The sequence below is a fragment of the Gymnoscopelus microlampas genome, assembly GCF_963454915.1.
Source record: "Gymnoscopelus microlampas genome assembly, chromosome: 6".
Lineage (NCBI taxonomy): Eukaryota > Metazoa > Chordata > Actinopteri > Myctophiformes > Myctophidae > Gymnoscopelus > Gymnoscopelus microlampas.
In genome coordinates, this window is record NC_139943.1 from 6,916,737 (window position 1) to 6,942,008 (window position 25,272).

Consider the following 25,272-nt stretch of genomic DNA (forward strand, 5'->3'; position numbering starts at 1 on the left):
AAGGATCCCCACCATCACCTCCGACTCTCATTGGACAATACATTTTGTTACCGAATAAATCCTAGGTTCACATTTACAACACCAGACCAAGAGGCGGTCCACTCAGAGAGGCGGCGGGGTCAATGGTCTGGAACCAGGCTAGGTAAACACAGCAGACTGGTGAGGCTAGAGGATGGACAGGAGACAGGAGCCAATCACCTGCCAGGTCCACCTGGTAACCCAGTGGTTCTCAACCTGTGGGTCGGGACCCCCAGGGAGGTCCCCACATGATTTTAGGAGGGTCCCCAGATGACAGTGAAGTGACAATTTAAGGAGTTTTAAGATCTTATTAATACCTCAAATAGAGAAAGAAAGTAAATAAATAACACCATCACTGCATCAAAGGTAATCAACAAACTATACTGTAAAACTGGTCAAATATTGGCCAAATTGTCAAATAATAAGAAAGGAGGCAAGAATTGTGAAAAGCTGATCTACCAGCTCACAACGCCTCGCGTTAAGAGCATAGACTGTATAAATGAGATGGACAAACCCACTCCGCTGCTTTCTACAGACCGAAAATGAAGCCGATTGTTCCAAGACTAGGTCCGCCATCTTTCAATACGCGTCAGAATGAGACCAGAGCATTATTGGTTGGGTAGCTTGTCAATCAAGAGCGGGGGGCGGGGAATGAATGCTATTGGTTGTGTAGCTTGTCAATCAAATCATCTCGCCCCTCCTAGAGAATAGCCTACTTTATCGTCAATTTTATAATAAATAGGACCATAATTTAGCAAAACGCATATCCTGATGATTGAAAGGAGACTTTAAACTAGCGACTGGAAGCATATAGAATTTATGACAATTTTTATTACAGTAAGAAAATCTAGTCTAAAGTTTGTCAAAAAACCCATTCACTTGCGTTAAAATAAATTATTTCTGACACCGCAGGTCGGTGCAGGGTAAAACAGCGCCACTCTGGCCATTTACAAGCTTCCGTGTCGGCCTCATCGTAAATATCTAAGACTTGCCCCTTGGTTGAGAGGCGTTGTGAGCTGGTAGATCGGCTATTTTCACAATCTTTATCTGTGGAGCCGAGTGAAACTAAATGGTTTAAAATGGTGTTTTGGTGCTATATTGATGATATATGAACTTATTTTGCTGGGACCCCCCTGGAACCTCTTCAAGGACCCCTGGGGGTGCGAGCCCCCAAAATAATCATATTGAACAGGGTACCCCCCCAAAATAATCACGTCACCTTGCTAAACTAATGGCCTAAGTCATTTTTTGAGGAAAATTATATTTTTGCCTAAGTCAGCTCCTCATGACACTGGCCACCTCTGGTAAAATGGCCCATCTCCTAATTGAAAAGGATCATGCTGTTCACTCCCCTTTTAGTATAATGGCCTAACTCTGCGTGACTTAGGCCAAAATAGGCCCTTTTTTTTGGCCTAAGTCACATGGTTTAGTGACTTAAGCCAAATTATTTACTGATTTAGGCCATTTTGTATTTTATTTTGCTTTTCTTTTTGGCCTAAGTCAGATTTAATCCTATTTAAACCTATTTAAATCTCTTATGTTACATAACTGACAGACAGTGTTATTTCTATTTAAATAGTCATAATTTGTTATAAACATTTTGGGTGAAATGATTAAGAAATATCATATAGTTTTGTTTTGGATCAGTTTTTTATTTTTCCTGAAAAACTTAAAAAAATGACTTAGGCCATTAGTTTAGCAAGGCGACGTATGTGAACTGGGGACCCACGACCCTGACAAGCACATGGAATTGTAGGAGTTGAGGCATTCATATTCATATCTGCTATTTGAAAATGCCGATTTTCAAGCTCACAATGTGTATCGATGTGACACATGACCTTTAGATCTGCTATTTTTTCCTCATATGGGGGTTCCTGGCTCTAAACATTTACATGTGGTTCAGTGGTGTGTTCTACCGTTATACGCTGTATACGGCGTATACAGTCCAGATTATTTTGGGAAAAAGCATATACAGTCTAAAAACCACTTCATCCATTGAAAACGTGAGAGCGTATACCCACGACCACACGCATCGTATCGTATCGTATACCCTCCGAAAAAACCTAGAACACAACACTGATGTGGTTCAAACATTTCAGCTGATGGCCTAGCAACGAGTCATGTGACAAACTAGAAAAAGTGCTCCTCGGAGCACAGGTCTCCGCCAGGTCAGGTAGGCTATTGTGGCCTCCTGGTGGCGCTATAATAGGCCAACGTGAAAAGGGTGCCATTTCTTCTTAGGCCTTGCACGACTGCATTCATGATTTGAGGCATTTTGTTAAAAACATGTGTTTCGCTAAATTAGACCTGTTGGTGGCGCTATAACAGGCCAATGTTAAAAAGGTGGCATTTGTTCCTCAACATAGTGTGAATGTGCGTGCAAAGTTTGAGCGCAATTGGACGGTGCGTTCATGATTTGCGGAATTTTGTTCAAAACAAGCCAATAATGCAAACTTTACATGTCAATATTAGCCAATCAGTATGGAATATGAAAAAATAAAACAGATCCGTCGTGATCACATGACTATAGAGATCCTGTGTACCGATTTGTGTGGAATTTGGATAAAATTGGAAGGAGTAGTATAAAAAAATGTGTTTTACATAAGTCGGCCTCCTGGTGGCGCTATAAAAGGCAGATGTGAAAAATGCAGGGCAAAGGTTTTTCCTTGACCTATAGGGAGTGTGCAAACAAAGTTTTACACAGATCGGTGCAATTATAGGTAAAAACACGAATCGGCCTGTTATAGCGCCACCATGAGGCTGATTTGAAAATGTTCAAATGGTAGTTCTTCCTCGGCCTAGTGGGACTGTGCGTGCAAAATTTCACGGAAATTGCATGCTGTGTTCATGATTTGAGGCATTTTGTTCAAAACGGAGCACTCCTGCAAACTTTGGAAGACATTTTTAGCCAATCAGGATGGAATATGAGAAATCTGAAAGACCCGTTTCGTTTAATGACTATAGAGACACTGTGTACCGATTTGCGGGATTTTTGGACGAAATCTGTAGGAGTACTGTCAAGAAATGTGTTTTGCACCAATCGGCCTCCTGGTGGCGCTATAACAGGCCCCTGTGAAAAATTTGGGGCAGAGGTTCTGCTCTGGTATCCAGGGAGTGTGTGTGCACAGTTTGGCTGCGAGCAAGCCAACGGTGCCGGAGATTAGCTGTACACAGACAGATCGAATGACGGACGGACACACGGACGGACGGACGGACGGACAGGGGGTAAAACATACTCTCTCGCCATGCCTTTCGGCCTGGCGGAGACAATAAAGAGCCTGCAAGTCGGTGAGCAAAGAGGAAGTTGTGGTCTCCAGCAGCACCAGGGAGCAGAGATAACTGTTGCACCAGACTGGTGACTTCCTTTACAACGCCTGCGCTGTCGTCTGCTACACGTGTTCCTTCGCTTAAGGCCACTCAGCTCCTCCGGGGTCAATAAAGGCCGGGGATTGACGAAGCCATATCTAAGCCTAACCAGGTCAGTGTGTGTGTGTGTGTGTGTGTGTGTGTGTGTGTGTGTGTGTGTGTGTGTGTGTGTGTGTGTGTGTGTGTGTGTGTGTGTGTGTGTGTGTGTGTGTGTGTGTGTGTGTGTCATCCCCGTTATCAGAAGAAAATGAATCATGAAAGTTAATTTCCTTGTTCAGTCGTTCAGCCATTTTGTGAGACTGAGAGTCACTTGTCAGAGACTGAGACACGAAAAACAAACCAAGACGCAAATATCGATCAATCAATAAATAGATCAATGAATAGACGGACGGATCATTTGAACAACCTGGCAAACAGATTGTTATCTGATACAATCTCCACTGAGGTAAGAACAGGAAGATTATAAACAAGAAATGACACAGTCTTATATATCAGCTTGCAGCAAGCTAGACCCCTTGAAAAGTACTGTCAACTCATGACTTTTACTAAACATTACCAAAAATACAGTGTGGTGGAAAAGGTACTAAAATGGTTACTTAAGTAGAAGTATCAATACTGCAATGTAGAAATACTCTGTACGTAAAAGTATGGAATTACAAATGTACTCGAATAAAAGTTCAAAAGTATTGGTATCAAAATGTACTTAAAGTACCAAAAGTAGAATGTACTCATTATGTGGCCCTGATAGGCCTTCTTACTGATGATGAGACCAGTTATAGAGCCGAGATTGATCACTTCTATAGCTGGTGCTCTGTTAACTCATTGATTTTAAATACAAAAAAGACCAAAGAAATGGTATTTGATTTTAGAAGAGACCCTGCTTCTCTAACTCCTGTAACTATGAATAACGCTCCCATCGAAATAGTACAGGAGTACAAATACCTTGGCACCATTATCGACAGTAAACTAACATGGAACGCTAACACCAATGCCAGATCTGCAAAGGCTCAACAACGCCTGTACTTCCTAAGGAAACTTAGAAGCTTTAAAGTGGATAAAACCCTGCAGATACTGTTCTATAAGACCTGCATCCAGAGTCTACTGACCTTCTGTATTCAGTGCTGGGGGGGAGCACTAAGTTTGCAGAATAAGAACAAGTTAGACAGGGTGGTTAAATTAGGAGGTAAGATAACAGGTGAAGTAATGTGCAGTATCTCATACATGTCAGATCTGTATACCAAGAGACTAGCACAGAAGATCATAGCTGATCAGTTGCACCCACTATGGTATGAGTATAAACTCTTACCCTCAGGGCGGAGGTACGGCATGCCTCTGGCAAAAACTAAGCGAATCATTACGTCCTTTGTTCCACGCAGCATTCAGCTGCTAAACAAAGACAAGTCTTTATTTTAAGATTGTTTTGCAGTATGGAGCCTGACGATCATGCAGTGTTTTGCTTTTTATGATGTACAGTATGTATTACCATGCTCATGTCATGTTTTTAGTCTGTGTTGTATTTATGTGTGCTCTCTGTGTGCAAAGCAAATTCCCGTAAGGGCAATAAAGGTTTCATTCATTCATTCATTCATTCATTCATTATGCAGAATGTCCCATGTCACAAGTTTTCAAAAGTATAAAAAATCTTTTAAAAATAGCAGATCTACAAGCTCACAATGTGTCGCATCGTGACGCATTGTGAGCTTGTAGATCTGCTATTTTCAAATGGCCGAAATGTATAGGGCTGAAGTGGCTAATGTTTTTCAAATAATTGTTGTGGAGTAAAAGTACAATATTTGCCTCTGAGATGTAATGGAGTAGAAGTAAAGGTACAGACAATTGGAAATACTCAAGTAAAGTAAAAAATACCTCAAAATTGTACTGAAGTACAGTACTTGAGTAAATGTACTTAGTTACTTTACACGACTGCAAATATATATATATTAAACTTGTTATAGGGTGATAAAAAACCAAGGCAATGATCATTGAATTCTCATGATAGTGTGATAGCTCACGATAGCTATGAGCTTGTAGATCTACTATTTTTTTTTAAATCAGGAAAAGTTATGCAAATATGCGAAACATTTTAACTCAAATCTTTGCTTCTGGGGGGTCTCTTGAACAAAATATTTTGAGATGGGGGTCCGCGGCCAAATACATATAATTATGGGGGTCCTTGACATGAAAAAGTTTGTGAACCACTGATATTATAGCAACATAAGTTTTTTCAGAAACCTGTTAGGATTTAGAAGACATGTTGTAGAATCCCCCAGAAGCAAAGATTTGAGTTAAAATGTTCGCTTTCAAAATATATATATTCAAAGATTTGCACGCATTTACATGATTTTTCAAAAATAGCAGATCTACAAACTTATAGCATGGCACCGCCGTGCTATGAGCTTGTAGATCTGCTATTTTTGTAATAGCCAAAGTATAAATATGGATAAAGTGGTTACACAGATGCGTTCCCGGTCTTAATGGGTTAAACCCCATATGGTTGAGCAGAGTCCCACAAGGCTCTATGCTAGTGTCTTTTCTGTTTTCTGTTATTGTGGGGAAAGCTTTTGCTGAAAACAGCCGCAATGCATTTCTAAGCTTGTAGATCTGCTATTTTCAAGAGGTTTCATTGTCTTCGGATAACATGTAGGCAAAGGTAGTATGAGTATTTCTCATTTAAACAACAAGGCAATTCAATGTGCTTTACACAGAACATGAAGCAAAGGAAACACAATTATAAAATGACTCTAGGATGCATCAAACAAAATACATCAAATTAACAGTTACAGTGCAGAATTAAGAGCATACAAACTAAATGTACTGTGTGTGTGTGTGTGTGTGTGTGTGTGTGTGTGTGTGTGTGTGACATTCCTGTTGTCAGTTAATTTCCTTGTTCAGTCGCTCAGCCTTTTTCTCAGACTGAGAGAAAATATCAATCAATCGATAAATAGATCAATTAATAGACGGACGGATAATTTGAACAACCTGGCAGACCGACTACAAGACAGACAGACTACAAATATTACTGTTACTTTGAATACTACAATAACTAGTACAAACACTACTACTACTATTGATACTCATAATGTTATCGTTGTTGTTTTGTCTTCTAGTATTCCTCTGGTGTAACAGTCTCAGAGAACATTCCAGATCAGGTGTGTGACCGGCAGACAAAATGGCTTCCCGTTTCACTGGTCAGTTAGAGGAGCTGACCTGTTCCGTGTGTCTTGACATCTTTAAACATCCCGTTGTGCTGTCCTGTGGCCACAGCTTCTGCAAAGACTGTCTGCAGGAATGGTGGACGGAAAGACCAACAAAAGAATGTCCTGTTTGTCAGAAAAGATCCTCCAAGGAGTTTTCTATTAACTTTGCGCTGAAGAACCTGTGTGAGAACCTTTTGGAGGAGAAAGGCAGGAGCTCCTCATCTGTGAGCTCTGAGGTCCTCTGCACCGCACACAGTGAGAAGCTCAAGCTCTTCTGTCTGGACGACCAACAGCCGGTGTGTGTCGTGTGTCGTGATTCAAAAAAACACGCCGGACACAAGTTCTTACCCGTGGATGAAGCGTCAGGACTTTGCAAAGAGAAGGTCCAGGAATCACTGAAGCCTTTAAGGGAGAAACTGAAGGTCTTTGATGAAGTTAAAACAGATTACGACAAAAGAGAAAATCACATCAAGGTTCAGGCCAGGAACACAGAGACGCAGATTAAGGAACAGTTTCAGAATCTTCGTCGGTTCCTACAGGAGGAAGAGGAGGCCAGGATCGCCATGCGGGAGGAAGAGGCTCAGAAGAGTCAGGAGATGAAGGAGAGGATTGAGGGTCTGAGCAGAGAAATGGAAACCCTCTCCAATGCAATCCAAGCTGCTGAGGACCAGCTGAGAGCCGACGACCACGTCTCATTCCTAAAGAACTACAAGACCACGATGGAGGGAGTCCAGCTCACCCTGCAGGACCCACCGCCGGTCTCAGGAGCGCTGATAGACGAGGCCAAACACCTGAAGAACCTGACCTTCAGAGTCTGGGACAAGATGAAGGACATTGTCTCCTACACGCCTGTCATCCTAGACCAGTGGTTCTCAACCTGGGGGTCGCGACCCCCAGGGGGGTCGCCAGATTTTTTGGTGAATTTGAAAAAAAAAAAAAAAAAAAAAAAAAGATATATATTTTTTTTTTAACAAAATATATTTTTTTATGTTATCATTAGTTCATGTTTTATCAGTTAATTTACTCAATTTACCCACTTTTTGCAAAAATGTTTTGATAATAAACAATTATCAAATAACCTATTGTAATTAAATAACCTTCGCGCGCACGAACGGGACCGCGCGGGGGGTCGCGGGAAATAATATCATTATTTTGGGGGTCGCGGCCTGAAAAGGTTGAGAACCCCTGTCCTAGACCACAACACTGCTCATCCTGAACAAATGATGTCTGATGATCTGACCAGTGTGACATGGGGAAAGAAACAACAGCTTCCTGACAACCAAGAGAGGTTTGAAGACTATGTCCAAGTCCTGGGTTCTGAGGGCTTTAACTCAGGGTCTCACAGCTGGGATGTTGAGGTTGGAAACAATAAAAGCTGGGAAATAGGTGTGTGTGCGTGCTTAACTGAGCTATCCAGTTTAGTAGACCTTGTATTGCGAATTTGTACTTCCATGTACTGTTATGTACTGTCATGTACTGTTCTCATGTCTTACTAAATAAAGTACATCAATCAATCAATCAAACCAGAGGAAGGGAGACACAGGGAGTGGAAACTGGCTTCTAGAGTTAGATGAGGGTGATTGGATACAAAGTAGAATCCTTGGTTGAGAGTACTGATCTCTCAGTGAATCAGGAACCCAGGAGGATCAGAGTCCAGCTGGACTGGGACAGAGGACAGCTGTCCTTCTCTGATCCTGATTCTGACACACACCTACACACCTTCACACACACTTTCACCGAGAGACTCTTTCCATATGTTAGTAATTATGATCCTAATGGTCAGTCTCTGAAGATGTTACCAGGGAAGATCTGTGTCACTCTGGAAAAGAGTTAGATCATCTAGTGTGAAATAAAATACCTACAGAATATATTGATCTGGTATTGATTAGGGGATCTCAATGGTAATCAAAAGGGATTGGGATTTATGGCAGGTTATTTTTATTTGTTTTAATTACATGCAATTATTTGATAAATGTTTCATTCAGTTTTGAATTTCTTTGGTATTATAGACAGACAGACAGACAGACAGACAGAGCTATGGTGGACAGATAGTTAAACAGATAAAATGATTCCTGATAACATACTTTTATTTTGTAGTGTATAACTATAAACGATCAGTTTATAATTATAATGGTGACATGTTTGATATTATGATTATTACTGATAACATGTTTTATATTGTAGTGTTTGTCATTTATGGATCAGGTTTGAATTCTATAGTTTCTATGTGACAGTAATGATGTCTGTTGATGTATTTGATCTTATTAAAGATGATGAGAGTAAAGTGAGTCAGACAGACAGACGTGTGTTTTAACAGTCAGCATTCAGCAGATCATACACTAGAAGAGTTACTACAAGTAAAAGTACTCAATCAACCTCAGTAGTTGAGGAAAAAGTATAAATACTGCTGGTCGAATATTACATACTAGAGGTCCGGGCGGCCTACGGCCGCCCGAAACCCCCAGCCGCGCACGGGGCCCAGCGTGGGCGCGTGTATATATGGGATGAACATTTGGGAAAAAAAAAAAAAAAAGTTGTAATGTAAAAGTAAAAAAATTGAGAAAAAAATTGGGAAGAAATAATATTTATTATGTTTCAGGGGGTCCGCGGACCCCCTGGTGGTCCGCGCCAAAGTCGTCGGATGAAAATCTCCAAACGGTAAAAAAATAATAATAATAATAATCATGCAGGTTCTTGCTTGTTTCTGGCGTGGCATCCCAACCTGGCATCCCAATGCCGGCGATGTGTACTTCCGGGTTGCATAATGATGACATCACTGTCGAATCCTTTGCTGTCATGAACCTAGCCTGGTGTGTTGACCAGTAATGATGACATCACTGGCTAATCCTTTGGTGTCATGAACCTAGCCTGGTGTGTGGAGCAGAGCAGAGCAACGTGCTCTTGTTGTTTTGGGGATTTTCAATGGCGGGCCGTCGTGTTGTGTTGGCCTCGGTGGTACGCACGGTAAGCGGTAGGAAGCTGCTTCCACTTCCGTTGTGTCCGACATTTGGTGAGTAGAATTAATTATGTTGCGAGGTGGGAACGGTGTAGTGAGGCATGGCAGGTGCCCTACGCGAAACGTAAATTCAGGCCGCCCGCCGTGGCGACAGTGTTGGCGACATGTGGTGTGACGGTGTTGTGTTTAGTCGATAACAGAGCTGTGGGGTGTGGACACCGAGGGCACGGAAGTTGCTCGCCATTTATATAGTTAGATTGAAAGTTACTCTGTCAAATTAATACTTGAGGTAAAGTATTGGAGTGTACGCTTTACAAAACAATACTCAAAAGTGCATGCTTTTAAAAATACTTAAAGGACAACTTCGCCCATTTAAGATGGTTATGGTTCTACTCTATTATGATGCTGTTACAAAATGTGATTTCATTGTTTCATTGATGTGGTTTATAGAGCAACACTTTAATACTCAGCCACAGTTAACCATTCAATCCAACATTTGTGCAAATCTTTGAATATATATACTTTTTTAAAGCACATTTTTTTAAGTCATATCTTTGCTTCTGGGACGAGCCCAGCCTAAGGGAACCGGGGCGCCTAGGGTATGGGCACTGATGACTTGGAGGAGAGAACACGCCTCCAGCGCCCACAGCGTCCCCGGCGGGAATTGAACCTAGGACCTTCTAGCTGTGAGGCGACAGCGCAATTTGGGCAAAACTTTTAATAGATATTTTCTAAAGCGAACATTTTTAAGTCCAATCTTTGCTTCATGGGGGTCCCTGGTAGCTTGGGACCAGACAAATCTGCCAGTGCAAAAAGAAAAATATTGCCCTCTGCGATTTGGGTCTGGCACCGCTCCATTGTGAATCCATTTCCTGCTCCAGAAGTCTGGGGTGACCAATCAGGGCCCAGTATTCAAATATGGGAGACTGTAATTGGTAGTTGGTTGTAGGTCTAACCAATTGCATCCAGAGCCATTCTTTTGATCCCGCCCCTTGGAAATAAATCTTCCTCATAGAAGCACCAGACTCATATCCACGCAGTGATATAGTTTGGCCACGCGAGGCTAGGTCCCTGGAACAAAATATTTTGAGATGGGAGTCTGTGTCCAAATACATATAATTTTGGGGGTCCTTGACATGCAAAAGTTTGAGAACCACCGATATTGAAACATTTTATTTTATTTGTTTACTGATATAGAAACATACGTTTTTCAGAAAACTGTTAGGATTTAGGAGTTTTTTTTAGAATCGGCCTCAGATCTTAATGGACTAAGCAACATATTGCTGTCTGTTATAAAGGAACAGGTGTGCAAATCAATCTTAAAGGGATAGTTCACCCCCAAAATGACATTTTTTCTATCGATTAGTCACCCCATGGAGACTTGAATTCATGGATATTTTGTTGTTGTTGTCAAATTCCTAAGACAATAATTTGATGACCGGCAGCGGTTCCGGTAGGAGACACAAAGAGTCTCCTTTGTGTCTCTTACTGGAACCGCTTCCTAGCGGTCCGCTGATCATCAAATTATTTTGGGTGAACTATCCCTTTAATGTCTGAGGCTTTATTACTGTAGGGAGGAGGGGGTGTGTTGAGCTTGATGTTACTCTGTTGCCATCTTGTGGTGGTGAGCAGCTACGACACACACTGAAATAGAATAGCTTGTACGTTACATTACATTACATTACAGTCATTTAGCAGACGCTTTTATCCAAAGCGACTTACGTTCAAATCATGTCCAGGGCTAACCTGACCCTGCCAGAGGTGGCGGTATTGAGTAACCAGGTTCCTCAACAATGTGTGGAGCAAGCTGTTTGGATCTGGTAGCGTCAGGTTAGTCCAGGGCTGCAACAATTCATTACTTTCCTAGCAGTGGCGTACCCACCATAGAGGCAGGGCAGGCGGCCGCCTGCCCAACTAAAATCTAGCCTCCCCTAGAAAATCAAAAACGTAACCAATAGAATAATCACTAGGAAATTCCTAGTGATTATTCTATTGGTTACGTTTTTGATTAATTGAATAATTAATAATTGTGTTATTATTTTATTTTTATTTTTTATTATTTGAATCCATCAATGGATCAATTAACAACTTAAGCATTACTTTATTACTTCTGGTGTGAAACAAAATGATAACATCCTCTCCTGTTTTTCCTGCCTCTGTCTCAATACTGAACACATGTTTTATTACAATGAACTGTTCTGCATCGTTGTGGAGCAGTGGTTCTCAAAGTGGGGTCCGGGGACCCCCAGGGGTCCTTGAGGGGGTTCCAGTGGGTCCCCAGCTTTATGTGTTAATAAAACATCCAAATCATTTTAAACACTTTAACTCTATACGTCAGCCATTTGAAAATAGACGACAAATACGCTGAGAGCTTACTGAGAGTAAGAGAGCTGCAGAGAACTCAATAAATCACAAGGTGTCCTGAAGACAGACAGACAGACAGACAGACAGACAGACATACAGACAGATTTGAAACCGTTATTATTCTGGAGTATCCATTGAGTACTAATGCTTTTATTAGGCAAAAAAACAACAACATTTATTTCTGCCTGGGAGCCACAGTACGACCAGTCATCTACAAAAAAATGAACTTTGATTTATTTGTCTTTTGATTGTGTGTGTGTGTGTGTGTGTGTGTGTGTGTGTGTGTGTGTGTGTGTGCGTGCGTGCGTGCGTGCGTGTGTGTGCCAATCAAAGTCCAAACAAAATTTAGTTGCTCAGCCATTTTTGTCAGTCAGAGACTCACTCGTCAGTCACAGACTTTCACACGAAAAACAAAGAGGTAAATAATTCATCAATAAATAGATAGATTAATAGACGGATGCATTTGAACAACCTGGCAGACCAACAGACAGACCGACGGACTGACGGACCAACAGACCGACAGACAGACAAAATAGCCGATCTACAAGCTCACAATGTGTCCCATCGCAACACGTTGTGAGCTTGTAGATCTGCTATTTTCAAACATTTTAGTAGGCTACTTACTACTTACTTTTGGTACATTTGGATACCAATACTTTTGTACTTTTACTCAAGTAAATTTTGAATTCCGGACTCTTGCTTGTAACAGAGTACATTGCAGTATTGATACTTTTACCTAAGTAAAACATTTGAGTACTTTTTCCACCACTGGATGTAAGTACAGACAGATGACTACAAAAAAAACTGAACTATCAGTAATGTACTGCTATTACTACTACTAACATTACTACTACAACTACAACAACTAGCCTACTCCTATTATATACTATTATCAAATAGCCAAAGTATACATAGAGCTGAAGTGGTACTGGTTAATGCATGTTTTGTAATAATAATCAAAATCTACTATTAACTAACTAGTAACTAAAGTTTTTCAAATAATTGTAGTGGAGTACAATATTTGCCTCTGAGATGTAGTGGAGTAAACGTATTGAACATGGGAAATACTCCAGTAAATTAAAAAAATACTTTTAAATTGTTCTTAAGTACAGTACTTGGGTAAATGTACTAGTTACATCACTGCAAACTGTTTATTCATTGCTCATTTCCACTGGCACCTGACTAATTCCCTGACAGACAGACAGACAGGCAGGCAAAATGCACTTCCTGTTTTCTTGTTTTCTTTGGTGAAAGCCAGAATATGGATTGATTTTCTTACTTTTAAAGGAATGAACACCATTGAGGAATTTATCGGAAAGTGATGCTATAATGCTTTATGTTCTGTGGGAGATGATCATTTAATTTTCAATATTTTTTAAGTAGGTGTCTTTTTTTAAGGATTGACATTTTGTTATATACTATTATATACTGCTACTCCTAGCTGCTGCTGCTGCTAGGAGTTCTTGTTCTATCTATCACAGCAAGTAGCCTACAAGAACTAATACCAGGGCAGGAATGTCACTGAGGTCATGGAGGTCATCATGGCCTCCGTTGCCGCTCAGTTTGGCCTTCTGCCAAAAAAATGATCTGCTCTTCATGCCACGCCCACACTGCTTTAGATGATTGTACTGTTTTCTCCTCTACATCCTTATTGTCAATATGTTTTTTAGACACCAGAGACTTTTTGATATAGTGATAGTCCCTCCTCCCATCCTCAAAAGAGTCCAGTGACTCTGATTAGTCCATGGCTGAGCGGTATGGACTTTTGATTTTCTACAAATAATACTGTAGTAAGTTGTAAATGCCAACAGGTTGTTTGTGAAATAAACATATTTCGACTTACTTATTTCACTGATAGTTATGCTATGTATTGAAAGAATTATACATGAAATCAATTATTTTCGACTTAAAATAATTGTTTTATTTGATTACTTTCCTGCCCTGGCTTTTGGCCTTTGGGCCTTCAAAAAGTTATATCACCAAAGGCCAAGTGGCCTTGACCATAAAATGACAAAATTCCAGGCCTGACTAATTACCATTACTATGAAACAACCACTTATAATAATAATCTATTATAACTACTATTGATACTCATGATGTTATGGTTGTTGTTTTGTCTTCTAGTATTCCTCTGCCTCAGAGAACATTCCAGATCAGGTGTGTGACCGGCAGACAAAATGGCTTACCGTTTGACTGTTCAGGAAGAGGAGCTGGCCTGTCCCGTGTGTCATGAGATCTTTAAACATCCCGTTGTGCTGTCCTGTGGCCACAGCTTCTGCAAAGACTGTCTGCAGGAATGGTGGACGGAAAGACCAACAAAAGAATGTCCTGTTTGTCAAAGAAGATCCTCCAAGGACTTTCCTCCAAACTTTGCGCTGAAGAATCTGTGTGAGAACCTCTTGGAGGAGAAAGGCCGGAGCTCCTCGTCTGTGAGCTCTGAGGTCCTCTGTAACAAACACAGTGAGAAGCTCAAGCTCTTCTGTCTGGACGACCAACAGCTGGTGTGTGTCGTGTGTCGTGATTCAAAAAAACACGCCGGACACAAGTTCTTACCCGTGGATGAAGCGTCGGGACTTTACAAAGAGAAGGTCCAGGAATCACTGAAGCCTTTAAAGGAGAAACTGAAGGTCTTTGATGAAGTTAAAACAGATTACGACAAAATAGAAAATCACATTAAGGTTCAGGCCAGGAACACAGAGACGCAGATTAAGGAACAGTTTCAGAATCTTCGTCGGTTCCTACAGGAGGAAGAGGAGGCCAAGATCGCCGCTTTGCGGGAGGAAGAAGCTCAGAAGAGTCAGGAGATAAAGGAGAGGATTGAGGGTCTGAGCAGAGAAATGGAAACCCTCTCCAATGCGATCCAAGCTGCTGAGGACCAGCCGAGAGCCGACGACCACGTCTCATTCCTGCAGAACTACAAGACCACGATGGAGGGAGTCCAGCTCACCCTGCAGGACCCACCGCCGGTCTCAGGAGCGCTGATAGACGAGGCCAAACACCTGAATAACCTGACCTTCAGAGTCTGGGACAAGATGAAGGACATTGTCTCCTACACTCCTGTCATCCTGGACCCCAACACTGCTCATCCTCGACTCACGCTGTCTGATGATCTAACCAGTGTGAGAATTGTAGAGAAACAGCTGCTTCCTCCTGACAACCCAGAGAGGTTTGACGAAATACCGCAAGTCCTGGCATCGGAGGGCTTTAACTCAGGGTCTCACAGCTGGGATGTTGAGGTTGGAGACTGTAAAGGCTGGGCATTAGGTGTGCGTGTGGAGTCTTTCCAGAGGAAGGGAGTGTACAAAGGGAGTGGATGCTGGTTTATAGGGTTCATTGAGGGTGAATACTCAGCACTCTCACCAGACCCTGATGATGATGATGATGGTGTGGAGACTGTTCTCTCAGTGAATCAGAAACCCCGGAGGATCAGAGTCCAGCTGGACTGGGACAGAGGACAGCTGTCCTTCTCTGATCCTGATTCTAACACACACCTGCACACCTTCACACACACTTTCACTGAGACACTGTTTCCATGCATTATGGCTGGTGCTGAGGATGTGTCTCTGAAGATGTTACCAGGGAAGATCTGTGTCACTGTGGAAAACCACAGTTAGAGCGTCTGGCGTCCAATAAAAAACCTACAGAATATATTTATCTGGTATTGATTAAGGGTTCTCCATGGTAATCAGAAGGGATTGGTTTATGGCAGGATTTTGATTTTGAATTATTGTTTTCTATTAATGTTTCATTCAGTTAAGAATTGTTTTGGTATTACATACAGACAGACAGACAGACAGACAGACAGACAGACAGACAGACAGACAGACAGACAGACAGACAGACAGACAGACAGTTAAACAGATACAATGATTTCTGACAACATACTTTTATTTTATAGTGTATAAACGATCAGTTTGTAATTCTATTGGTATAATGGTGACATGTTTGATATGATTATTACTGATAACATGTTTTATATTGTAGTGTTTGTCATTTATGGATCAGGTTTGAAATCTATAGTTTCTATGTGACAGTGATGATGTCTGTTGATGTGTTTGATCTTATTAAAGATGATGAGAGTAAAGTGAGTCAGACAGACGTGTGTTTGTAACAGTCAGCATTCAGCAGATCATACACTAGAAGATTTATTAAAAGTAAAAGTACTCAATCAACCCCAGTAGTTGAGTACAAGTATAAATACTGCTGGTCGAATATTATAGTGAAAGTTACTCTGTCATATTAATACTTGAGGTAAAGTACTGGAGTACTTACAAAAACAGAAGAAATACTTAAGAATTCAAAATGACAAAGTACTTACTAATTATCTTGCTGGGGAAAAAATAACATTCTTCACTGATGGCAAGTTACATTCAGTAGTGTGGATAAATACAATTTGTACACAAAAGTACACATTACAAAGTCACTATGATGTGCTCTGTGTGTGTGTGTAAAACTTTTCCATTGGTACAAGCATTGCTTAGTAACAGGGTAAGCATCACATGCTCACTCCCCATCTTATCAGAGCTGCTGCAGGGTAGGCACACCATAGACATATAAAGGTAGACTCCTCCTCCTCAGAGGAGGAGTCTACCTTTATATGTATATGAGACACACCGTAGACATATAAAGGTAGACTCCTCCTCCTCAGACTCTGGGGCGTCTGTATCGCTGCCGCCATATTAGGGAAGGCCCGCTTCCTGACTATTGGCCAATTACAGCGCCGCTTTCCAGGGACTTGTCAGAATGTAGTTGTATAAAAATATAAAGGGATATATATATTTAAGGAAAAGTCCTGGAAAAGACACGCTGTGATTGGCCAGTAGCCAGGAGGAGTGTCTTCCCAAATATGGCGGCCGCGGATACAGGTCTCTCCGATGAACTGCAGCGGCCAATGAGTTAACTAGGTTTCTATATCAATGGACCAATAAGGTATCTAGGTTTCTATCTATGAGGCACAGGGCATTCCTATGATTGAACTTTAAACAGACTAAGCAGGTTCTACTTCTTTCTGATTGCTTAGCAACTCCTTATACCACAGTTCGGATAGATTTGGTGACGTGTGTGTGTGTGTGTGTGTGTGTGTGTGTGTGTGTGTGTGTGTGTGTGTGTGTGTGTGTGTGTGTGTGTGTGTGTGTGTGTGTGTGTGTGTGTGCGCGCGCGCGTGTGTCATTAGTGTTGTCAGTCCATTTCCTTGTTCAGTTGTTCAGCCTTTTTTTCAGACTGAGATCACCCGTCAGTCAGAGAGCGACACGAAAAACTAACAGAGAGGCAAATATCAATCAATCAATGAATAGATTAATAGACGCACGGATCATTTCAACAACCAGGTAGACCGACTACAAGACAGACAGACAGACAGACAGACAGACAGACAGACAGACAGACAGACAGACAGACAGACAGACAGACAGCTACAATCTCTACTAAGGTAAGAACAGACTAAAACGTGCTACAAATATTACTGTTACTACTACTACTAGTATAACTGCTATTATTGATACTCATAATGTTATCGTTTTTTTGTCTTCTAGTATTCCTCTGGTGTAACAGCCTCAGAGTACATTCCAGATCAGGGAGCGTCAGGGAGCGGCAGACAAAATGGCTTCTCGTTTCACTGGCCAGGAAGAGGAGCTGACGTGTCCCGTGTGTCATGACATCTTTAAACATCCCGTTGGGCTGTCCTGTGGCCACAGCTTCTGCGAAGACTGTCTGCAGGAATGGTGGAAGGATAAATCAACAAAAGAATGTCCTGTTTGTAGGAGCTCCTCCAAGGACCATCCTCTTGTTAACTTTGCGCTGAAGAACCTGTGTGAGAACCTCTTGAAGGAGAAAGGCCGTAGCTCCTCGTCGGTGAGCTCTGAGGTCCGCTGCACCGCACACGGTAAGAAGCTCAGGCTCTTCTGTCTGGACGACCAACAGCCGGTGTGTGTCGTGTGTCGCGATTCAAAAAAACACACCGGACACAAGTTCTTACCCGTGGACGAAGCGTCAGGACTTTGCAAAGAGAAGGTCCAGGAATCACTGAAGCCTTTAAAGGAGAAACTGAAGGTCTTTGATGAAGTTAAAACAGGTTACGACAAAATAGAAAATCACATCAAGGTTCAGGCCAGGAACACAGAGACGCAGATTAAGGAACAGTTTCAGAATCTTCGTCGGTTCCTACAGGAGGAAGAGGAGGCCAGGATCGCCGCTCTGCGGGAGGAAGAGGCTCAGAAGAGTCAGGAGATGAAGGAGAGGATTGAGGGTCTGAGCAGAGAAATGGAAACCCTCTCCAATGCAATCCAAGCTGCTGAGGACCAGCTGAGAGCCGACGACCACGTCTCATTCCTGCAGAACTACAAGACCACGATGGAGGGAGTCCAGCTCACCCTGCAGGACCCACCGCCGGTCTCAGGAGCGCTGATAGACGAGGCCAAACACCTGAAGAACCTGACCTTCAGAGTCTGGGACAAGATGAAGGACATTGTCTCCTACACTCCTGTCATCCTGGACCCCAACACTGCTAGTCCTAAACTCATGCTGTCTGATGATCTGACCAGTGTGACAGGTGGAAAGAAACAGCAGCTTCCTGACAACCCAGAGAGGTTTGACTTCTTTGATCAAGTCCTGGGTTCAGAGGGTTTTAACTCAGGGTCTCACAGCTGGGATGTTGAGGTTGGAGACAATAAAAGCTGGGAAGTAGGTGTGTGTGTGGAGTCTTTCCAGAGGAAGGGAAACAAAGGGAGTGGATACTGGCTTATATGGTTCTATAAGGGTGAATACAAAGCAGTCTCCTCAGCGGTTAAGAGTACTGTTCTCTCAGTGAAGCAGAATACCCGGAGGATCAGAGTCCAGCTGGACTGGGACAGAGGACAGCTGTCCTTCTCTGATCCTGATTCTAACACACACCTACACACCTTCACACACACTTTCACTGAGAGACTGTTTCCATACATTTATAATTTTTATGGTTCGTCTCTGAAGATGTTACCAGGGAAGATCTGTGTCACTCTGGAAAACCACAGTTAGAACGTCTAGCGACCAATACAAAATCTACAGAATATATTGATCTGGTATTGATTAGGGGATCTCCATGGTAAGGGATTGGTCTATTGCAGGTTATTAATTATTATTTTGAAATACGTGTGATTATTTTATTAATGTATAATTTGATTTTAAATTGCTTTTGTATTATAGATAAGCAGACATAAGGAACAGACAGACAGACAGACAGACAGACAGACAGACAGACAGACAGACAGACAGACAGACAGACAGTTAAACAGATAAAATGATTCCTGATAACATACTTTTATTTTGTATAATGGTGACATGTTTGATATGATTATTACTGATAACATGTTTTATATTGTAGTGTTTGTCATTTATGGATCACGTTTGAATTCTATAGTTTCTATGTGACAGTGATGATGTCTGTTGATGTATTTGATCTTATTAAAGATGATGAGAGTAAAGTGAGTCAGACGTGTGTTTGTAACAGTCAGCATTCAGCATTCCTGTAAAAATACTCAATCAACCCCTGTAGTTGAGTAAAAGTATAAATGCTGCTGGTCAAATATTAATGGTGAAAGTTTCTTTGTCAAATTAATACTTGAGGTAAAGTACTGGGGTACTTGTTTTAAAAATACTTAAGTATAAAAAATCCCAAAGTACTTTTTTATTTATTTTTTAACATCAATTCAATTTAGACATTTTTCAAACAAATCAAAAACCCAGAAACTTTAAAAAACACACAATTAACAGTGAAAATAACAGATCTACAATAGCAGGCAACAACAGACAGCAACATACAAACATAAGTGTTAAACCAGTATATTTCAGTACATGCATATTAATACTCATAAAGAGATGACATAACTGTAATGCTGCATAACTTTATCTTTTAGCCGTTTCTCCTCTTGTTCTTTCTGCTTTTTCCTAAACTAACATCTGATGACTTAGAACAGTAGATCTGATCTATTTAGTAGCTTTAGGTCCTACTGTACAAACTTAGAAGTACACTAGATCACTGCTTCTCATCCTTTTCAGCCCACGACCCCCCAAAAGAAGACATACACAGGACAACACCACACAGGAAAATACACATGTGACCCTAGTATGTTATCTGCTGCTTTCATTTTACATGTAGGTTAGAACTACAGGTGTTGGACATCATAGACAATCAAAACTATGGCAAATCTATTTTGACCAGTAAAACAATTATTAAAACAGTAATAATATTACAATTGTATATCTCTGCTGTGAACAGTGTTGGAAAGTAACTGAAGTAATTTGTAACTTAAAGTAAATGGATCAATTAACAACTTAAACATTACTTTATTACTTCTGTTGTGCAACAAAATAATAACATCCTCTCCTGTTTTTCCTGCCTCTGTCTCAATACTGAACACATGTTTTGTTACAATGAACTGTTCTGCATTGCTGTGGAGCAGTGGTTTCTGTGGAGTGTTTCAGTAGTGAGTGTGCAAGTGTTTCAATATTAAACGTATATCATTTCAGTAGTGTCTCATCAGCGTGTGTGAAAGTGTCTCAAAATTGAATGTAAAAGCATTTCAGTAGTAAGTATAAGACTGTCTCGTTAGCGTGTGTGAAAGTGTTTCATTCTTTTTGACCTAAACGGCCCCTCATTTCAACGGGTGCTTTTGTTTATTACTACACTTACGACCAGGAGCAGTCACCCAGCCGTCTTGGGTCGTAGGGTGCGTGTGGGGACTGTGATCAGTCACGGTCGTTAATGTCCCCCTCTTCCCTGTTGCACGGGAACAGAGGCTAGCCTAAAGTGAGCACCGCTAGCTATGGTTTCCTCCACCTGACAGAGCCTCGCCTCCAGCGCTGTAAACACACTGCACTTGTTACATACATCCGACACAATAAAGTCGTCGGGTTGTAAGTAACTATACATGTGACATACAGTACAGGAGAGAGGATGAGAGCGAGACGGGAACCCGGGGGGGAAGGAGTGAGAAGCCAAGGTAGCCTCTAAGCTAAAGCTATGCTAATTGCAAAGCCAACAACCAACGGCAAAGTTAGTCCCTTAAATAGACAATCAGCCCAAGCAGCGATAAAGTCGCCACACAGTACAGAGATAGGGTAGTTAGCAGTGATAGTGTGTGTTCAAATCACAATAATGCAATAATATCAAGGTTAGCGTCTTGCGCAGCTCAACGATATACGTCTCGCTAGCTCAGACAGTACAGGAAGTGACGTAACACGCTTACCGTCGGGGCTACGTCAGGCTTGCCAGATCCTCTTGCACAGGGTATGGGTCCTACAATCACTAGTGCAAACACTACTACTACTACTATTGATTGTGGAACTTTCCAGTAACATAAGTATTGTTGTTATTATTATTTGTGTAGTTTATGAACCAAATAAAAAAATGCCTGCATATGTAGAATGTATACGTTTACTATATTGTCAGAGGGATATGTGGTCATAGTAGGTACAGGTACATACAATTATGGAGGCCTGTTGTGTTGGGGTCCACAGCGGGGGACTTTGCATGTGTCACATGAGAGTCACATGAGAGTGTTGATTGATTAGGTCAGATGAGGAGCTGGGGGGGAGTGGAGCTGTTATAGAACAGTGCTAAAGCCTGTGTTTCCACATTTAAGACAATACACAAGTCACATGATTAATCAACAGAAGGTTACACCCACATGGGTAGACCAAACCCATATAAATAGAGAGAATCCTCACTAAAAGGACACATTTGTGTTCTACACATGCATCAGTGTTACTAGTTACCAGGGTGTTATTGCTGCGTACATCATTTTCCATTGCGAGCTCTGAGGGATTTCCGGTAAGAACTGAGACCGTGTTTATACGACAATAAATGTATATATTTCCGATATGTTTTATAGTTATGTGTGTACATTTCATGTCAGTAATTTGTCGTTGTGTTGTTGTTTGTGTTTCCTTTTCTATGTTTATAACCTACTGGCTTGAATGTGTTAGTGTGTGTTTGTATTTTGTGTTAGTATAATAAAACCATCAAAGACACGGTTCTGAGTTGTGTCAGCTAACTCGGTTGCTGAAATACCCTTTACATCTATTGCATAGCAAGTGTGATTGGTAGATAATTGTACAATTGATACTCATAATGTTATCGTTGTTTTGTCTTCTTGTATTCCTCTGGTGTAACAGCCTCAGAGAACATTCCAGATCAGGGAGCAGCAGGGAGCAGCAGAGAAATGGCTTCCCGTTTCACTGTTCCAAAAGAGGAGCTGACCTGTCCCGTGTGTCGTGACATCTTTAAACATCCCGTTGTGCTGTCCTGTGGCCACAGCTTCTGCAAAGACTGTCTGCAGAAATGGTGGACGGAAAGTTGGACAAATAAATGTCCTTTTTGTCAGAGAAGATGCTCCAGGGATCATTTTCTTACAAACGTTGTCGTGAAGGACCTGTGTGAGAACCTCTTGGAGGAGGAAGGCCAGAGGTCCTCGTGGGTGAGCTCTGAGGTCCTCTGCACCGCACACGGTGAGAAGCTCAAGCTCTACTGTCTGGACGACCAACAGCCGGTGTGTGTTGTGTGTCGCGATTCAAAAAAACACACCAGACACAAGTTCTTACCCGTGGACGAAGCGTCAGGACTTTGCAAACAGAAGGTCCAGGAATCGCTGAAGCCTTTAAAGGAGAAACTGAAGGTCTTCAACTTCGATGAAGTTAAAACAGATTACGACAAAACAAAAAATCACATCAAGGTTCAGGCCAGGAACACAGAGACGCAGATTAAGGAACAGTTTCAGAATCTTCGTCGGTTCCTGCAGGAGGAAGAGGAGGCCAGGATCGTCGCTCTGCGGGAGGAAGAGGCTCAGAAGAGTCAGGAGATCAAGGAAAGGATCGAGGGTCTGAGCAGAGAAATGGAATCCCAAGACGCCTGGGTGACTGCTCCTGGTCGTAAGCGTAGATATAAACAAAAGCACACGGGACACCAACCACTTCACGTTTCAAACAGATTTTCCCCACTCGCTGCTACACCCGTTGAGTTTAGCAGTGAGACGTCAGCTCCACTCTGTGACACGCCCCCTCCGCGTGTCACTGCGCTGATAGACGAGGCCAAACACCTGAAGAACCTGACCTTCAGAGTCTGGGACAAGATGAAGGACATTGTCTCCTACACTCCTGTCATCCTGGACCCCAACACTGCTAATCCATATCTCATGCTGTCTGATGATCTGACCAGTGTGAGACGTGTAGAGAGACAGCAGCTTCCTGACAACCCAGAGAGGTTTGACTGCAAGTCGTACAGAGTTCTGGGATCTGAGGGCTTTAACTCAGGGTCTCACAGCTGGGATGTTGAGGTTGGAGACAATAAACACTGGGTAGTAGGTGTGTGTGTGGAGTCTTACCAGAGGAAGGGAGGCATAGGGAGTGGATATTGGATAATAACTTTCTATAAGGGTGATGAATACAGATCATACTTCTCATCAGGGCCTGATAGGGAGAAGACTGTTCTCTGGGTGAATCAGAATCCTCGGAGGATCAGAGTCCAGCTGGACTGGGACAGAGGACAGCTGTCCTTCTCTGATCCTGATTCTAACACACACCTACACACCTTCACACAAACTTTCACTGAGACACTGTTTCCATTCATTTATGGTAATGCTAATGGTCCATCTCTGAAGATGTTACCAGGGAAGATCTGTGTCACTCTGGAAAACCACAGTTAGAACGTCTGGCATCCAATAAAAGCCTCCATTGAGCCGGTATTGATTAGGGGATCTCCATGGTAATCAGAAGGGATTGGTTTATGGCAGGTTATTCATTATCATTTTGAGTTGCATGTGATTATTTAATTAATGTATCATTCCGTTTTGAATTGCTTTGGTATTACAGACAGACAGACAGACAGACAGACAGACAGACAGACAGACAGACAGACAGACAGACAGACAGACAGACAGAGCTATATGGTGGACAGATAGTTAAACAGATAAAATGATTCCTGATAACATACTTTTATTTTGTAGTATAGAAACGATCAGTTAGTAATTCTATTGGTACAGTATAATGGTGACATGTTTGATATGATTATTACTGATAACATGTTTTGTATTGTAGTGTTTGTCATTTATGGATCAGGTTTCAATTCTATAGTTTCTATGTGACAGTGATGATGTCTGTTGATGTATTTGATCTTATAAAGATGATGAGAGTAAAGTGAGTCAGACGTGTGTTTGTAACAGTCAGCATTCAGTAGATCATACACTAGAAGAGTTATTACAAGTAAAAATACTCAATCAAACCCAGTAGTTGAGTGAAAATATAAGTACTGCTGGGTCAAATATTAATGGTGAAAGTTCCTCTGTCAAAATAATACTTGAGGTAAAGTACTGTAATTGTTTTAAAAAAGACTTAAAGGAGACACACCATGAATTTAAAAAAAATATTTGATATTTAATATCATATGGTGTATGTCCCTCAAACCATTTTCAAAAGGTTTGAGCCTAAATCAACACTCAGATATACTCATCCCAAGTCAATTCTCTCAGGCTTATATAGCACTTTCAGCTGCAATACCAAAACGTCCAGTTGGCTAGGGGGGTGCTGTACTGCGGTACTGAGCAATTCTGTCTGTCAAAATACATGGGCAGAAAGTTTGGTGAGGTAAGCAAACTTGCCATTCTGAGATGGCCTGTTCAGACACGCCCATTCTGAAAATCTCTGAAATGAGAATGAATGACTGAATGTTAAAAGAAAATATTTTTTGGGGTACAAGAGACACTGGGGAGCTAAAAAAATACAAAAAAAATAAAAAAAAGAAATTCATGGTGTGTCTCCTTTAAGTATTCAAAATCACAAAGTACATTTTTCTCTTTTTTTTTAACATCAATTCATTGCTGTATTGGAATTTAGTAGTGCTGTCAAAGTTAACGCGTTATTAATGCATTAACGCAATACCTTATTAATGGCACTAATTTTTTTATCGCATTAACGCAACAACAAAAAAACGCCTTTTTTTTACCCTTCGAGGCATCCGTAGCTCAAAATTCATTGCATTGCTTCCTCATCTGAACCACTAAACCAATCACAGCGATTGGCAGGCGGGATGTTGAGGACAACTGGTTTGTGATTCGCTTACACGTGTGTCTTTCAACCATGGTGCAACCAATAACAGTGATTGGAGGCGCCTTTAGAAACCAACGCTCCACCGGCTTCGCTAGTAAACAGCTGATCAGGAAACAAAACAAACATGGAGCCACGAGAACACACTAGTACTATACTGAATGGACAATTTACCTTTAGAACTCTCCCAGATGGTACACAAGACAAAACCAAAGTTGTCTGTAGCCACTGCCAGGCAGTATTAAGTTACCATCGAAGTGTTTCGAGCCTTAAATATCATCTACAGGCAAAACACACTGGCGT

At 41.6% G+C, this 25,272-nt stretch overlaps 3 protein-coding genes across 6 annotated transcripts in view; 2 read left to right on the plus strand and 1 right to left on the minus strand.

Moving 5' to 3' along the window:
* The window catches only part of LOC311046712 (nuclear factor 7, brain-like), a 71,574-nt gene extending 52,661 nt beyond the window's left edge, over positions 1-18,913 (plus strand). The window contains exons 1-2 of one of the 3 annotated variants that reach the window (XM_084059219.1): positions 17,128-17,329; positions 17,433-18,913. In XM_084059219.1, coding sequence (XP_083915345.1) covers positions 17,500-18,909 — 1,410 coding nt within the window. In that variant the 5' untranslated portion in view covers positions 17,128-17,329; positions 17,433-17,499 and the 3' untranslated portion in view covers positions 18,910-18,913. Of the gene's footprint in view, positions 1-17,127; positions 17,330-17,432 lie in introns of those variants that run through there. The other 2 variants (XM_084059220.1, XM_084059221.1) reach the window with 2 other exon arrangements.
* Positions 1-25,272, minus strand: part of LOC311046716 (CD81 antigen-like) — a 116,936-nt gene that overhangs the window by 18,612 nt on the left and 73,052 nt on the right. The gene's annotated exons all lie outside the window — the stretch shown is intronic.
* Positions 173-15,737, plus strand: LOC311047848 (E3 ubiquitin-protein ligase TRIM39-like; the record flags this gene model as incomplete). The annotated part of the gene is made up of 5 exons (XM_084060797.1): positions 173-214; positions 6,492-6,572; positions 6,716-7,393; positions 14,026-14,058; positions 14,196-15,737. The coding sequence occupies 5 exons, from the start codon at positions 173-175 to the stop codon at positions 15,513-15,515; spliced, it is 2,154 nt and encodes a 717-aa protein (XP_083916923.1). The 3' UTR covers positions 15,516-15,737.